This window comes from Watersipora subatra, chromosome 8 (assembly GCF_963576615.1).
Source record: "Watersipora subatra chromosome 8, tzWatSuba1.1, whole genome shotgun sequence".
Taxonomy (NCBI): Eukaryota; Metazoa; Bryozoa; class Gymnolaemata; order Cheilostomatida; family Watersiporidae; genus Watersipora; species Watersipora subatra.
The window spans coordinates 32,613,774-32,631,692 of NC_088715.1; the positions used below are offsets into that span (position 1 = coordinate 32,613,774).

The 17,919-nt window shown below is 37.3% G+C and overlaps 2 protein-coding genes across 4 annotated transcripts in view; one reads left to right on the top strand and one right to left on the bottom strand.

Moving 5' to 3' along the window:
- Positions 1-17,919, top strand: part of LOC137401741 (cyclic nucleotide-binding domain-containing protein 2-like) — a 67,660-nt gene that overhangs the window by 20,962 nt on the left and 28,779 nt on the right. For both annotated transcript variants that reach the window (XM_068088209.1, XM_068088210.1), the window contains exon 3: positions 5,634-5,796. In XM_068088209.1, the coding sequence (XP_067944310.1) occupies positions 5,634-5,796 (163 nt within the window). The remainder of the gene's footprint in view (positions 1-5,633; positions 5,797-17,919) is intronic.
- LOC137401742 (interferon alpha-inducible protein 27-like protein 2A) lies at positions 183-13,929 on the bottom strand. Of its 2 annotated transcripts, none has more exons than XM_068088212.1 (3): positions 13,853-13,929; positions 2,525-2,638; positions 183-524 (listed from the first exon to the last, which is right to left on the bottom strand). In XM_068088212.1, the coding sequence occupies exons 1-3, from the start codon at positions 13,926-13,928 to the stop codon at positions 400-402; spliced, it is 315 nt and encodes a 104-aa protein (XP_067944313.1). In that variant the 5' UTR covers position 13,929; the 3' UTR covers positions 183-399. The 2 variants fall into 2 exon arrangements, with proteins under 2 accessions (XP_067944313.1, XP_067944312.1); XM_068088211.1 differs by lacking the exon at positions 13,853-13,929 and adding an exon at positions 4,540-4,685.

Here is a 17,919-nt window from a genome sequence, read left to right on the forward strand (position 1 = left end):
TGATATACTAATAAGAATAAACAATAAATACTTGTTAAGTGGTAACCAGGTTTGACTCTGGTCAGTGTTAAGTGAACCAAAGTTATTGCGGATGTCTACTAGCATAAATAGCCATCTAATCAATGGAGACTGTGCTTGTATTCATTAAGGGATTTATAACGGAAGCTACACATATTTGTACACTCAATTGCCATTCCCATAATTTGCACTTCAGGAGAAGGTAAAGCGAAGTCAATTGCGATTGAATCCGTCCGTGATTGTGTTTCTTAACTGTGCTTCTAAGCTTGTATTGCCACGCAGAAGCTATGGATATATGCTTTTGATATATTTAATAATGAAACAAATTATTTTGTTTCATGCAGATGGATGTCTAGATGACATATCTTTATATGTAGCCAATTAATCAATCTTGGTAGGGGGGTTTGAATCTGTTTGGATAAGCGCGCCTGCAACTGCAGCCCCTGCTCCAACTGTTGCTGTCGCTGCGGCACCAGCTGTAGCAGCTCCAGCAATTCCCACAGCACCTGCAGAATAAATAATTAAAATGATACATGACTGTTAAAAATATTGAATCACTCTGCTATAATTTGGTTTAAAATGAAGGCTATAAAATTGAGTTGCACCAGAAATTATTCTCAAACATGTCAAAACCTTTGCGCTGTTCGTGTCTGTAAGTAGTATACATTCGTATGATTTTAAAGACTCAATCACTGCTGATGGTTCTCAGTCGATGGCTATATTTTACTGATCTTTTATATATGAACTTAGCCAAAGAAATTTCGTAAAGTCTATCAAAACGTATCAGTATTTTTCTATCATTTGCGATTGTTTTTGATGTTTGACGTGATCTGACTGCCAGGATGTTTTAAGATTAAAATTGATAAAACTTGATCACTGTTAAAATGCTCGGAACAAAATGTGTAAAAACCGACGCTGCTGGTTGTGATACTCTAGGACACTTATGTATTCGCGTCATCTAACTTTCGCGTTTTCGCGGTGTCATCCTCTCTCGAAAATTTAATGAGCGAAACTGAACTATCATAACGAATGAGTGAAATCGCGAAGTTAAATAGCTTTGTTCATTGATATCCACAATAAAATTGTCATATTAGAAATGCAGGCAATTTTTGTCTGTGGTTGGGCTCAATGGGAAATTTCTGGTAAACTCATTATAGCTAATTCACCGACTGAGCAGCATGGCGAAGCAAATTAAGATTATATCAGTTTAGTCACCGAATTTGTAACTGATGAGGATGAAAGTCTGGTAGGTGAAGTCATAAAATTGAAGAATAATAATTGTAGTGATGAATTTTATTACCAACCAAAAACAATATCAACCCTTATCAGGTCCAACCACAGACAAAAATAAGTCTCTTTCACTGCCAACCATGTACAAATTCGCTATCGGCCTAGTTCCAGCCATTTTACCGAAATTTCCGATATTGCTTCATGATATGTATACAGTATTTTTTCAAGTTCTACTTTAATTATCTGTATAATCACGAAAATCTAAATTGGCTATTATGTCATCAACAACTAATTACCTGTTTTATGACTCTCGCGGGTAGTTAATGAACTCACAGAAAAATGTTCGTTTTTAGATTAGAAGTTCTCAAACAAAAGTTTAAAATTGCTTCGTTGTTTTAGGCTGATTTTATAGAGAAATCTTCGGACAACACAGTCAATTTCATAAAACTCTTAAAGACCGTGGGTTATGTGGTCAACGAATAATAAAATCAGGTTACCACGCAATTGCTGAGAAAGTCCAAAAATGCGTTTATGGCAGTGGCCCCTAGAAAACGCATAAATGCGTTTATGGCAGCGAAAGGGTTATACAGTTTTGGTTGTGAAGTTGGTTGCTACCTATCTATTTTCTTCTTCTAGGGATTCGAGTGTGAAAGTCACGGCGGGCGGGACCTAGACGTCATTGATAGTCCAAGAAACAAATGGCAGCAAGTGATCAAATTGAATTGTCGATCTCACCCACACATTTCAACCTGTGGTTTACAAATACGAACCAGTCCCAAATTGAATTTTTTTCCTATTAGCGAACTGGACCTGAGAAATGTAATCTGTTTTTTTCACTGCATTTATTTTCACATCACTATATTTTCGCACTCATCAGAACCGCGAAATTAAGTTGCAGCGAAATTTTACTCTGTGTGCTACTCACGAAACTAAATACTAGCGGAATATATGTGTCCTAGGGTAGTTGCGATTTGAGCCGCCATTGCATTAAAGTTGAGGCGTTACGTGTCTCTATTCTGTCGATCTATTTGCAATTATAGACGTTATAATCGCACTTGTTACCGAGCACGTTTTGTCAGTTTTAATTTATAAAACTTATATACTAGCAGTCAGACCTCCAAAAAATCAAAAAATATGCAAATGATAAAAATTTGCTATACCTTCTGACAAAATCAATTTATTTGCAAAAGTATATTTTTAGCATATGAACTTTTTGGCAATCAGCTTGGCATCAAGGAAAATGGCTAATTTAAAACTGTATGAAAGGAAGTTTTACCTGCACTTTGAAGAGCCGCAAATACTGACCCTGCTGCTACGTTACCAATAACTGATTGAATGGCAGCAGCTATGCTGCCAGCAGCAACTCCTCCTGCAGTAAACCCAACAGCACCTGCAATCATTAACAACGTTAGTTTTCTCGCTTTAAATAAGTCTTTATCTAGTTAATTTTAGTTTAGCTGAACTAGAATTTATTGAGACAAGCGAAATATTTACGAAAGTATTTTGCAATCAAAGTTGAGTAACCAATTAGAAACAAATCACTGTTACGCGTTTATCGCTGGGGTTGGAATCGATTGATTTTTTGTCGCAATCGTGCTTGGTGACATTCTTCAAACCACTGGTGTTACCTAGAGGCTGCCTACATTTACAATAGATAAGTTAGGAAGACCCAAATCTTTGTTTGTAAAAACTAGATACAAAAACCCTGCATAACGCCTCTACAGTTTCATGTTGCTTAGTTGGCAATAGCTGACACCTCATCTATTATTAAAAAATGTAAATTCATTATCTTTTAAGACGCTTACGATTATTACATTCCCGAGATTGGATGTACAAAGTGAGCTCAGAGATATGCCACATACTGTAGCTGATTCTCGGACCAACCTAGGCTGATTTAGCAAGCCTTTTTGACAGCAGGCAGTGTTTATTGGAGCATACTGTATGTGTAAATATTTTACAAGCATGCCAGTAATCTCTGGCAGCCCCAGCATCATGTGGTGTATTGCCTTGTTTTAATCAAGGCTGGCTCACACTATATCGATGCTAAAATACCTCTGTTATCGTCTATGATAACGATGTTCACACTATCACAAACCCATCCGCGTTTGCAGAAAATGCTCGTGACGTAGAGTTCTCATTTCTTTTATTGAATCATGAAGAAACTTCTTCGTTTTCGCATGCAGGAATCAAAGTCCCGCAGTCATAAACGGATACGAATAAATCACGCTATCTGCGACCGCGAATTACCATCGCCGAAATGGTTCACATTTGAAAACTAGTCATCGATGCTCGGCGAAATATATCGGGAAAGTTTGACAGCTGTAAACTTTCCCGGTGTGTCCGCGATGCTTCGTCGATTCGATGGGTTCACGGTTCACATAATCGATGATGAACCCCGAAAGGAAAACACTGACAAACGGCGATATACATGTAGTGTGAACCAGCCTTTAGGCAGACTCTTCGCCAAAGCGCTATAGCCTATTTGACCTATTAGCTCCTGGCTGTGAGATATTACCTAACATTTGTAATTTACTTCCACTTATGGATGCAGACTTTAGGCGCAAACATACTCGGAGATGTGACTGAACATACTTTGGCGATTAACCAGCAAGGGATAACGCTGGCCGCTCGCAAAAAGCCAATAAAGTTCACTATTACCAGTTTCTTCAGGGTGCTTAATAAATTTAAGTAAATATAGCGCCTTCTAGACAACGAGTAAATCATTTCTGTTGTTAGGCATATCACATGTTCATGAACTACAAACTACAAGAAAACAAAAATCGATTATTATATTTTTTATTATAATATTTTTGTATATACAGTACATGTAATTTACTTAATAGTAGTTAGTAATTTTTAAGAAAATAAATATTTGTCATTGTCAAGATGGTCAACCTTCAGCAATTGTTTCCCAAATGTTGGTTTTCTACTGGGTATCTTTGTAATTTTTGTGTGTTGTGTCCTACAGGACTAGGTGTGCTGTTATTTGATCTATGAACAATTCAGTACATTCATTTTGATGATATTATGGGTTCGTAAAGATCAAAGATTTTGAAAATGGCGGTCAAATGAAGGAGGCGTTTAATTAGAGGGTGGCGCTCTTTTTTTAACCTTCTTTAGTTGTGTTCAATTAGTGGCATTCAAATGGAGACAACATTCAAATAAATTTGCCTTCATACAGAGGCTTTACGGTATATATATTAATATGAAATATTAATATTCAATATGAAATATTAATATTTACATATTTATATTTTTGTCTGATTGCAATGCTAGAGAGCTATGACTTACCAAGAGCAATAGGAGAGAGGGCTAAAATAATAGCTATGGCTCCAGCCCCGATGCCCAATCCTATTAGAACCTTTTTCAACTTCTCTTTTTGCTCTTGAGTAAGGCGTATTCGACTGATTTGGAATCCCATGGTTCTGTCTGTGCTCTGTTTCTGTGTGCGAGTGAGTGTATGCAGCGTGTGCGCTTTGTAGTCCTCCACTATTGATTTTATTGCTAATTATTCTTAGGCAGCTGAATCATTTAAGCTTATCATTCGTAGGATAGTTGGAATAGTGGAAAGCTATAGTTCGGGTGCCGTATGGTCAACCCTTAATTGTGTTAATGCTATTAACAAACATTGAGGCTATGTTTTGGGAAGTCCTGTGTTGGTTATTCCCTCATGGATTTTCCGCTTAGGGGAAATTGTAGATAAACAAAAGGTTTTTAGCTTTTAAAATTTTAAGAACTGAAAGGTTTTTATAAATTATCGATTTCACTATTATGTTTTGTGACATCATTTCGATTGGGTTCTTTAAATTAACTCATGTATATCTTGAAGAAAATGTATTAGTTTCTATTTTGCTTGCTGTATATTTCATATTCATGCATATATTTGTTTCAACGTAAGAAGTAATTTCTAAGATACGATTTCCAAACTCTCAAAATACTACACATTTACTTTACTTCGCTTTACTTCTCAAAAGCTTTTCAAGTCTAGGTATAGAAGACTGGAAAAATTGAAGGTAAAATTGGAAACATTATATAAATTTAGTTCATTTATATTATATCATAATCATAAAGTAATTATATCTAGAAGGAGTTGGTGTAAGGTGGATACTATATTTATATCAATGAATCAACCACAGCACCTAATTTAATTTTTATACCTTATGCAAGTTTTCTTTTCTAGTTATGCAGTTTTATTATAATGTATTTGTTTTAGTTGTGTTAATCATTTCTTTAAAGTATGCAGAGGTTTGGGCTCTAGAATGAATCTGACAACATACAATACATTTTTATGAAAATATTGAATTCATTATAACACAGTTCAATGTTTTACCGTATATTGTATTGTTTCGGTAGCTTAGTGACTGGCTTTCTTTAAAATATTCTAGAATTGACGCAAGGCGAGTCATCATCCGTGAAGGCCACACCGCTGAAAACTTTTACTTTATTCTGTCGGGCACAGCGATTGTTACGAAGTTGGTCAAGGACGAGGATGCTGGGAAAGTAGAGTTGAGGTTTGAGAGATACCTCACCAAGGGAGACAGCTTTGGGGTAAGTAGAGTAGGCAACTGACCACCGCTTCCCCTGGCTTTCAAAAGTCTGCGCTTTCGTGAGAGACACCCAAGCGACTCGTGCGTGTGAGTGTTGTACTGTAATATGTGTTTGTTATTATTATTGCTATTAATATCATACTGTATCCTGTTGCAGGTATAACTATATTTTACTACCTCATGCTTACCGTATATGTATATTATCCCATATTGTAGTCTAGGAGTATTTGTGCGAGACAATATAGGTAGTTTTATGGGCAGTACTCAATTCAGTGTTCGGACCTTTTCAATGTCATCGCATGGCCCAGGCTTTATTAGTTCAAACAAATGAAGATTTTCCATAATTTAATGGAAGAGAGAAGTGGGTATCTTAGGTCGGTAAAACGCACACACAACGCATGCGCAAAGCGCATACAAGGCACTTGCAACACACATACATCGTGGATACAACGCTGAAACAAGTAATTAACAACACATTAACAACAACATATTTATATTTAGTCTGTTAATAAAACAGGTCTAAAACATTACACAAGGTGTTCTATTTATTATCTGTTAATAAAACAGGTCTAAAACATTACACAAGGTGTTCTATTTATTATCTGTTTTAGAACAGGTTTAAAACATTACAACTCCTTTGTTTATGGCAACCCTGAGCTCTTTAATGCGTTTTTTTTCATTGTGTTGCTAGTGTATGCGCGTTGTTTCCGCAATGTTTGTGCATTGCAAGTGCCTTGTATGTGCGTTGCGCATGCGTTGTATGCGCGTTTTACCGACCTAAGATGCACAGTTACCAAGAACTGTACTAGTGCATGGTTGTAGATGTACAGGCTGATATGAATACAGTCAAACTCAATTGTTGTGAGCTTTGTTTCGTATCACACGCCGTGGGAATTATAACAGTTTTTTATCATTTCAACTCTTTCACGACCACGAGCCTCATACTACGGCTTGGCAAAGCGTTTCTGTGTGGTCAATAGCTGCATGATGCGGCATCAACAGAGCTCGTACAAATTGATTAGAGAGCAGTTAATTACCCTATTTTATTTGTACTTGAACAAAAGGAAACAGTTATTTGCATTTGTTAAACCAATAAAAATATGTTAACAACCAATCCTGAACTTATTTTTCATTGCCATTTTTTCTGAGTCGTGTCAGACTCATTACAGCTACGAAATTCTACTAATTTTAGATCTATGGACTTTGGGCGATTTGTATTGAACAATAGTACTACTTAAAATGATTATTTTTATTAGTAATAATAATGCTTTAAGCTTTAATAAAATTGATAAATCGTGTGACCGTGGATGCTCACAGTTTTTGCCCATTTTGAAAATGCCAAAAAATGGCTCGAGCTCATTCTCCAACACATTTTTGGTATTTTTATGGCATCAGCTGATGTAAAATTTTATACTGATTAATTTGGTATTAATATAGTTGTTATAGGCGTCATGCTTTTAAAGTTATGACAATTTACACACGCCTTGTCAAACATTAGGTTTTTAAGAATAAGTAATTATGTGTAGGTAAAAAATTAATTTGCTAGTAAATGAGGTAATAATTGCTTGCCTGCATTAGTTGTTGCCCTTGTAGAATAGAGGGGTGTACCAGATCGCCTTCCTTTCTCTGCTTTGATTAGCCTTGCTCTCATTTAATTCTTATGCGAGCTTGAAGTAATGTTCACTTTTGCATAGGGTTTAATAGTATGGTGCTATAATGCTGTCATCTTCCTCTTTGCTAAATGCAATGGTCTACTAAGCTGCTCTAGTGATATCTATGTTGAAGTTGTCATTTCCTCATTGAAGAAGTACGCCCGGGCAACTTTCTATACAACCAATGAAGGCCATGTGTTACTCAATTTCTTTTTCAAAGCCGCTACGAGAGAAACTTTAAATTCACAGTGTGAGTAACTTGCTGCTGTTTTATAGCCTAATTGTGCCACGGGGAAAAAGAGTGTCGGTCGACACGGTATTTTGTCTGATATTTTTTCAAAATTATTTATTTTGATGTAACGTTGCTGTGTTTGATATATGAAATCAAGTCGTTGTAGTCTTTCTAAATACTTTTCTCAAATGAAAGCACCAGAAATTATAAACTACAATGAATAGCAATCCCTGTTTCCTAAATGCATTTATGTTCCAGCCGCATCCGAGAAATGGAATTTTCCTTCAAATAGAAACTAGGTTTTCAAGCATGAACCATCATTTTTACGCACTTTCTGAAACTAGAATGCTTTACAAAGGTTTGCAATTTCTATACATGTAATATGTAATTTGTACAGGTATCTGTACCACAACCATATCGTATAGGGCCTTGTATATAGGTATAGACTTCTGATATCCTCGAGAGGTTAAAGAGAACTGAACGTTGAAGCATGATTTGGGTAAAAATCAAGGAGGCCAAGGCAAAGCTAAATATTCTTGAATCAATCAATGTCTGGATAGCAAATTAATGGAAATTACTTATCAGTGATTCTCGGTAGATGAAGGGATGGTCAAATCCCATTGCATAGTAATAACTTATTACTAATGAGCAATCATGAGCTATTCATGGAGAGATTCTGTTTTATCGCTGATAACAACTAGCTAGTTGCTAGTGTTGCTATACTTACTCAAAGGAAGGCGACGAAAAGCCCTATGATGCAGGAAGTTAAAAGGACTTGACTCGTACTTGAATTTTTTGGCAGACTTGGAAGAGAGTACTTGATTAGGCGTCAATCATTAATTACCAAAACCTTTTCATCGCCTGTCAAGTATTTTAGTAAAGATTTATTCTCAACCAGACCTTATAGGTCTACCAGACACCAACATCTTGCCAATTTACACCACAGAGCAGCCTTATAGGCCTACCAGACACCAACATTATGCCAGTTTACACCACAGAACAGCCTTATAGGCCTACCAGACACCAACATCTTGCCAATTTACACCACCAAACAGCCTTATATGCCTACCAGACACCAACATTTTGCCAATTTACAACGTGAACAGCCTTATAGGCCTACCAGGCACCAACATCTTGCCAAGTTTCACCACAGAACAGCCTTATAAGCCTACCAGACACCAACATCTTGCCAATTTACACCACATAACATCCTTATAGGCCTACCAGACACCAACACCTTGCCAACTTACACCACAGAACATCCTTATAGGCCTACCAGACACCAACACCTTGCCAACTTACACCACAGAACAGCCTTATAGGCCTACCAGACACCAACATCTTGCCAATTTACACCCCAGAGCAGCCTTATAGGCCTACCAGACACCAACATCTTGCCAATTTACACCACCGAACAGCCTTATATGCCTACCAGACACCAACATTTTGCCAATGTACAACGCAGAACAGCCTTATAGGCCTACCAGACACCAACATTATGCCAGTTTACACCACAGCACAGCCTTATAGGCCTACCAGACACCAACATTTTGCCAATTTACAACGTGAACAGCCTTATAGGCCTACCAGACACCAACACCTTGCCAAGTTTCACCACAGAACAGCCTTATAAGCCTACCAGACACCAACATCTTGCCAATTTACACCACATAACATCCTTATAGGCCTACCAGACACCAACACCTTGCCAACTTACACCACAGAACAGCCTTATAGGCCTACCAGACACCAACATCTTGCCAATTTACACCCCAGAACAGCCTTGTAGGCCTACCAGACACCAACATCTTGCCAATTTACACCACCGAACAGCCTTATATGCCTACCAGACACCAACATTTTGCCAATGTACAACGCAGAACAGCCTTATAGGCCTACCAGGCACCAACACCTTGCTAATTTACACCGCAGAGCAGCTTTATAGGCCTACCCGACACCAACATTTTGCCAATTTACACTACCGAACAGCCTTATATGCCTACCAGGCACCAACATCTTGCCAAGTTTCACCACAGAACAGCCTTATAAGCCTACCAGACACCAACATCTTGCCAATTTACACCACATAACATCCTTATAGGCCTACCAGACACCAACACCTTGCCAACTTACACCACAGAACAGCCTTATAGGCCTACCAGACACCAACATCTTGCCAATTTACACCCCAGAACAGCCTTGTAGGCCTACCAGACACCAACATCTTGCCAATTTACACCACCGAACAGCCTTATATGCCTACCAGACACCAACATTTTGCCAATGTACAACGCAGAACAGCCTTATAGGCCTACCAGGCACCAACACCTTGCTAATTTACACCGCAGAGCAGCTTTATAGGCCTACCCAACACCAACTTCTTTCCAATTTACTCCGCAGAACAGCCTTATAGGCCTACCCGACACCAACATTTTGCCAATTTACACTACCGAACAGCCTTATAGGCCTACCAGACACCAACATCTTGCCACTTTACACTACAGAGCAGCCTAAAGCCGTGGTCACACGGGCACCGAACCGAACTAAATGACGCAAAACGACGTCGTTTTCAGCTCTAAAAAGTTCGGCTGAGGACATTTCTGGCCGAAACGAACTATTTCGGTACTGCTCGAAATTTCGTGCCGAACCCTTGCTCTTATTGGCTGGTTAAAATTCTAGAATTCTAGCGAGCACGCGTCACCTTTCTTCTTACGTGCGTGTGAGTAAAGTTAAAAAAGAAATGGGACGATACTTTTATTTCGTTAAATAAACAACATGAAGCAATTTACGACAAGGTTCACCCGGACTTGTGATTGAGTTGCATAAATGTAAGATGTTGCACTTAAGTTTTGCATAAATGTAAGGGAATGGTTGTGATTTTCTTTCGTGTAGAATATAAGTAATGTGTCATATTCATCCTGATGAACTATCGTTGACTGATTTATTTATGTAAAACCACAGTACTATGATAAAGACTGTTTTTGTTTGTTATGTACTCAGCATAGAAAAACATTCATATGTTAATAAAAAAAAAATTATGTTGATGGGAAGGGTTAGCAAAATATTTGTATCGAGTGATTTATTTTGAGCAGCTGAACGATCTTCTGATAAATCTGCTGTGTAATTATAATTTATAATTGTTCCTCAAAGTTTTTTTTGTTTACAATAGAAATATTTAACTCAAATACATAACAACTACTAATGAAACCGTGTCCTGTCTCTTTACGTATGGTATCTAGGAAGCGAAGTTACTTCGGTGGCCGTGTGACATGTGCCACGAACCGAACCAGCCTCCGAACCGAACCGATCCTACGTCGGTTCGGTGCTCGTGTGACCACGCCTTTATAGGCCTACCAGACACCAACATCTTGCCAGTTTACACCACCGAACAGCCTTATATGCCTACCAGACACCAACATTTTGCCAATGTACAACGCAGAACAGCCTTATAGGCCTACCAGGCACCAACACCTTGCTAATTTACACCGCAGAGCAGCTTTATAGGCCTACCCAACACCAACTTCTTTCCAATTTACTCCGCAGAACAGCCTTATAGGCCTACCCGACACCAACATTTTGCCAATTTACACTACCGAACAGCCTTATAGGCCTACCAGACACCAACATTTTGCCAATTTACACTACCGAACAGCCTTATAGGCCTACCAGACACCAACATCTTGCCACTTTACACTACAGAGCAGCCTTGTAGGCCTACCAGACACCAACATCTTGCCAATTTACACCACAGAACTGCCTTATAGGCCTACCAGACACCAACACCTTGCCAACTTACACCACAGAACAGCGTTATGCAAAAGGGGTTTTTTCTTTCAATACACATGATTTATTTTTCTATTTGTGGTGTCAATACCAGTTTGCGTTAAACGACATCGACTGGTGCAAATAGAGTTAATATCTATCTATAAACTTCTAAATGTGTGATATATAAACCGTGGCTATAAGGCGATAATGCGGATTAGTTTGACTAAATACTTATTGCAACTCCTTTTTAATACCGTTCAATGTTACTGCAAGCTGTTATCATTCTTCACTATCATTCTTCAAACTTGTGAAATGTTTGCTCTTGCAAAGTGATTTCTCCATCATGAGTCATCTTGAGTGGTTGGCTTAGCATTGCGTAAAGCCTGGTTCCCATATCGATTGCGATACTCCGGCGGTAACTTGCGCAGATAAACTTGCGACGTTAGTCTCGGCGGCATATGTTCACATTTAAGCTGCATCGCTAAACATAATCGAGTAATCAAGTAAAATGTTTGCTCGCCATGCCGTTTCTATAATGGTGACGTTCACCCGTACAGTGCATTTCGGGAAGGTTTTGCCTGCGGCCTTTTGCGAAATTTGAACAGCGCTTAACTATTGCGATGCCGCCGGCAACTACCGGCGGTACCCGGCGCGTAGGTTCCCATTTCACCGCTAATAGCCTGTGGTGCTGTCGCCGGTGCTTTGCGACGTATATGGGGACCAGGCTTTATTTTCAAGGCAAAATGTATGCCTCTCTTAATGAAATCTTTACGCTTGGCTTAATGGATTACTACACTGACATAATGGTGTATTGAAAAATATCTGTCGTGAATGGAGAGGGTGTAAGCATTCTTAGGCTTTCGAGTCCAGGACTGTTTGATTAGGGGTACAAGCTATTGTTTACAGGGTGCACAAATCAATTTTAATTTCTCCCTTACATAAAAAATCGATAACATAACTACAGTCCTGAAAAGATCTGTTCATTTTAGGCACTGACACGGAATTACCTTTTTATCAGATTATAGCAGAGAGGCAGGAAAACAGTCAAAGATTGTAAGGAGTTGTTTCTTATATCGCGATGTTCCCATGACGTGCACGATTCACAAATTTGAGCCAATCAGCAAGGTACCCGCATCATGAAAACGGCGTAAATCCACAAGCTAAGCAAGTTTTGCAATTCGCGAAACTTTATCAAATCCATCAGGCTTGCAAATAATGGAAACAGCACTTGCGAATGATATGCATTAAAATACCACGCCAGCTATTCAATTTTAAAAATTTTCAATGGGGTTGCCCAGATTTTGATATCGGAATCGGTATTGGTACCGATATGGGTGTTAAGTATCCGAATCGGTATCGGCCGATGTTTTCTTAAAAATTTGAAAACTTCAGATACTTTTTACATATCAACTGTTTAGCAGAAACCTGTATTGTAGCCTGTTACTTTAATAAAAAATCATAAGCTGCAAGTTCCTTGCTTCTACCTAATGAATTCCGGGGTGATTGTTGCACAATCTATTTCATGTCTATAGCCTAATAAACATCCACACAGCTGAGCAATATTTTGGCTTTAGTCAGGGCGTAATCACAAAGTGCGGTATTTCCCAATTACAGCAATATGATTTATTGCAACCAATCACGAACAATGAACCATAATGAGAAACAAGAATGCGGTGTAATGTTTCTATTTACTAGCATTGCGAAATTAATTTGAGCAGTCGATGCATAAAGTTATCTATCTCTCTTTTGATCCTGACGATATGATGCATCGTTGGTATAAAATAACTTCGTTCGCATAAAATAACCTCAGTGGCTTATCGGTGTTTAGCCTGTCCTCCATCATCTGTGGCAAGTGAGTCCTGCAGTACGACTGGCTACATCGATAGCGATAGAAGATAAAGACGTCTCACTGAGATAATTGAATCACTAACGGTAATTAAAAGACACATTTATTTGCTCTAGACTTGTACAGGCGCAGCAGTTCGTTCTGCAGTTGAAGAGAGACTTCATTATCACAAAGCTGTACCACTAACAGTAATTACCATTATTAATGACATAGTTCAAGAAACATGGACTATTTTGTTATTAGATGCACGGTATGTCAGTATGTGAATATATATACATGTATATCTTTTCATAAATACAAACAAATACATCAATATTTTTATTTTCTTTGCATTATATTTATATTTGCATAATAAAATTACCAATAATCTATGCAACACAAAAGAATCTGAATCGGATTATTTTTCAATAAAAATCGGTATATTGCATCGGTATCTGAATCGGCTGGTGAAATTAGAATCGGGGGCATCTCTAATTTTCAATACTTTCGTTGTCCTTTCGCGATCCAAGTTTCACATGTGTTATAGTCGCTAATTATTAACTTATGGCGTACAATTCCTTACCTTTTTTCAACAGGGCGTCGGAGTCAATCCGCGTCATGCCAATGTCCATAGAAATACTTAATTCACGCTGTAACATAACTTGCTCACTACTCCAAATCTGCATGATACGCGTCATGGAAACATAGTGTAGGTCGTCATGGAAACATAGTGTAGGTCGTCATGGAAACATAGTGTAGGTCGCTGTGTAAAAATCATAAACTCCTAGAATAACCTTCCAACAGTGTTTTTTTATCATATAATCCAATTACGTCTGTTTTTCATTATGTTTCGAGTCTTTTTGTATGATTTAATTCTAAGGATGCTAGTTTGCCCTCATCACTTGAATGAGTTTGACAATGAAAACCTTTGGGCAAGTTGGCAAAAAGTTGCAACCGTCTCAACAAACTGAACAAGTTTATCGAGTACATTGTAACCATCACAGCTATATATAAAAGGTCTTGAAATAATTCAACTTGGTAGGGGAGATTTGGTATTTGGATCAGTATTTACGGCCTTTGATATTTAGTACTCGGAGGCAATTCTCAATAAAAACCTCAGTTGTGAACAGTATAGGAGGCATTACCAATCATACTTCATATTAAATCAAGTTGTCTGCCCAGTAAATGTTTTACAAGTGCTAGTCTTTGTTACTCTCACCTTTTTTCTGTTATGAAAAGATCTGGCCCGAAAACAATGCTAAGACTATTTTTGAAGACAAACTTTGCAGCTACTTCACACGTGTATAGGATAAAGGATGAAGGATCTACTTCTTCTAGTCATATGTTCATTAACTCGGAGTTATCCTCCACTTGTCGCTTTTGATAATATGCAACCGACAGTCTTTACTCCATTGAACTTAAAACCCCTGGAATGGCAATCACGTGACTTTTACGTTGATAATAATACGTAACGTGTGCGCCATATTGGAGAGCTAATCGAATGCTATTTCCGTTTGTAAACAAACGGTGAAAAATGACAGAAATATACATGTTGAATAGTTATTTTCCAGCTGGGTGTTAATGAAAGCTACTCCAACACAACGTTTAGAGTGCCCTGATAGAAGAAAACCTATTTATAACATATGGAGTAGGATATATCAAATGATAAGTAGATGCATAATAGATTTTCATGGACCATGTTACTCATACAAACTGTTGTATTACAAATGCATAAACCCAGCAAATGATATATTCAGGCAAATAACAACTGTTCCATTATATTAAAATTCATATTACATATGCATAAATGCATATGGAAAAACTTAGCACATGAAGTGTTTCGATAAAAACAACACATAGGTATGTTGCCAAAACAGAAACTGTTTTCAAGATTTAAGTGATAATAGCTTATGAATGTATGATATGTATAATACAGTATCTGTAAAAGATGGAATGAACTACTGCAACAACTAAACAGAAATTAAAAACCGCTGTAATAGAGAATAATCAAAATAATGCAAACAAGGAAATGCAGGAATTAGTGTAATCAGATGATTAAACCTATACATAACTGAGTAAAAGGAGATTTGTATAGAAGTGGATATTGAGCCAATGTGCATCAGTTTCTTAGAACTAAATTAGATTAGGAATAACAGCACAACAACAGTTGCAGATGAATATTACAGTGATTATATTGTTACTGGCCTTTAAAAAGTACTACTTTAGTATTGTATGCCACAAAGATGCACCTTGCAGTTTGAGTGTAGGATTTTAGCATAATGATGCTGTCGGAGATCATAAAACGACTCAAGAAGGTTTTTCATCAATGACGCAGTGGTTGGATATGCCATCTGCCATATCCGTAAAGTGTTTCCTAAAGCATAACACATCACTAGACCTTACACTACTGATAAAATACACCACACAATGGAGTGGATCTGGCTTTGTATGAATACGAAAGTATTGATCCTGCAACTAGCAGGATCCTGATGACATCGTCTGATGGACGCACCAATCCTCCATTGTTTTGTAGCTTGAGTAGAGTATAGAGATGTCGGTACTGGATGTTTGACTTTGTCGTAACCAGCAACTGACGGCCAATGTCACGACAGCACTTTAGTTAGCTTTTGCACTATGTAGCCAGCTATATAGACTATACTGTTACCTATAACAGAAATTTGACATCTGAAATCATTGAGTTCCACAAACTGATCAACTTCTGAAGTAGCCTGTATGATGAGAATCTCGTTTTGAGCAGTAACATTACCTGTCTTACTAGCATCTGATTCTGCACCACATTTGATGATAAGTTTGCGAAAGGTAGCCTTTAACTGAGTAACAGTAGGATTATTATTCCAACCCCCTAAACAAAAGCATCAATTATAACAATTACATAAAATCAACAAAAATGAATGTCTTATTCACTTAATATAGTACCCTTAATAAACAACAATACAACTAATAAAATAAATGAAAATAAAACAGCTCAAAATGCTACCATATCGCTATGTAAAATGAAAATGTAGCAATTTTCACTGGAAGTCATTCACACCCATCTTAGGCATAAAGCTTAATGGTTGACTTGCAATAAAATTCACATTACCGTTATTTGATATGAAAATATTCACCATGTCTTACCCTGTTGTGTTGTAGGCAGGGTTGTTAAAAATCGATGATTTTTTGAAATCAAAAAATCAATTTCTATTGTTTTATTTGATTTTTTTATTTAAATCGATTTTTTTGATTCTTTGTTCCAACAAGATGTTTTGTGTTCTAAATTGAAAGTTATTGCTATCAATTTGGAATTTATGACTTGCAGGAGTATTATGTAGTTTTATTACAACAGCTAGGAAATGAAAAAAACATTAACACAGGTAACATTTGATCAAAAGGACAGCATAATTTATGCGTTGGACATTAAATCCCAGAAACGAAGATGAAGAATCACAGAGAACAGATCACACAACTGCTAAGCTGCAGACATATTCATAGGCACTTGCTGTGGCAGCTGTCACTGTTTTGGGTGCTGTTTGAGGTTTCTAAATTTTTTTTAGATATAGCTACTTTAAGTTGAGCAACCTTGCAGCACTGCGCTTGACAATATGGTTTTAAATTCAATAATTGAAAAGTATCATTCAACATTGAAAAATATTACCTTTAAATGGCTTCAGTCGAACGTTTTAACCTGCTGTCAAAACATGGATCATTGAAATGTTCGTTGCAGATAAGTGCTCAAGGATCAGGCTTATTCACTCTTCTGCGGTTGCGATACCATTGTAAATAACGAGAGTTCTCTGTTGGTTTTTTTGGAAATCTAAAAATTAAAATGAAACTGTAGTAGTTAGTTAGCAACAGTAGTAATAACAATAGTATTATTACTCTTATCTCCTTACTGCTAGCTAGATCCAGGTACAACAATAAATAATATTATAAGCACGACAAACACTTCCTTTAAATATAAATATTTAGAAATAACCTAATGGGTTGTAGTTCCAAAATATTAATATAAAAAAAATTCAAAATTTAAATAATAAAAAACCTTCGTTCTGAAGGAAGAACATTTCACTCACTAGCTTATAAATTTATCTAGTCACCGACAAAATTCAGTCAAACTCGTACACTCAGTAGTGACACTGATCGACTCTCACTCACCCAGTGACTAGTGTAGTAGAACTAACTAGTGGCAGTACTAACTAGTAGTAGCACAACTAGTAGTAGTCGTAAACCTGAGCAATAGTAATAGAACTAGTAGTAGAAGTGACTCACTTGTGAAATGTCATGCCTTTTCCTTTAAAAGTCCATTCTTGCTGTTTTTGCAGTTCATGGAATAGCAATAGCACTGTGCACCTACACCCTTATCTCTCGTACATAAATTATTAGTAGCAATCTCAGTAGTCTGTTCCTTTGATTGAGCGGTGTATTCGTGACCTTCCATAGCTGTTAAATCTAAAATTAGATTTCTTTCTCACATTGAACACAATGAAATTAACTTGAACATTAACTGATAATGGCGTCGACCGGATTTCCGTACTCGCGAATGACCTCTTGCCATTCCAGGGGTTTTAAGTTCAATGCTTTACTCTGTTGATGATTCCCGAATAGATCCAATAAAATATGTAGTATAATTTAATGTATATGATAAAGTATATA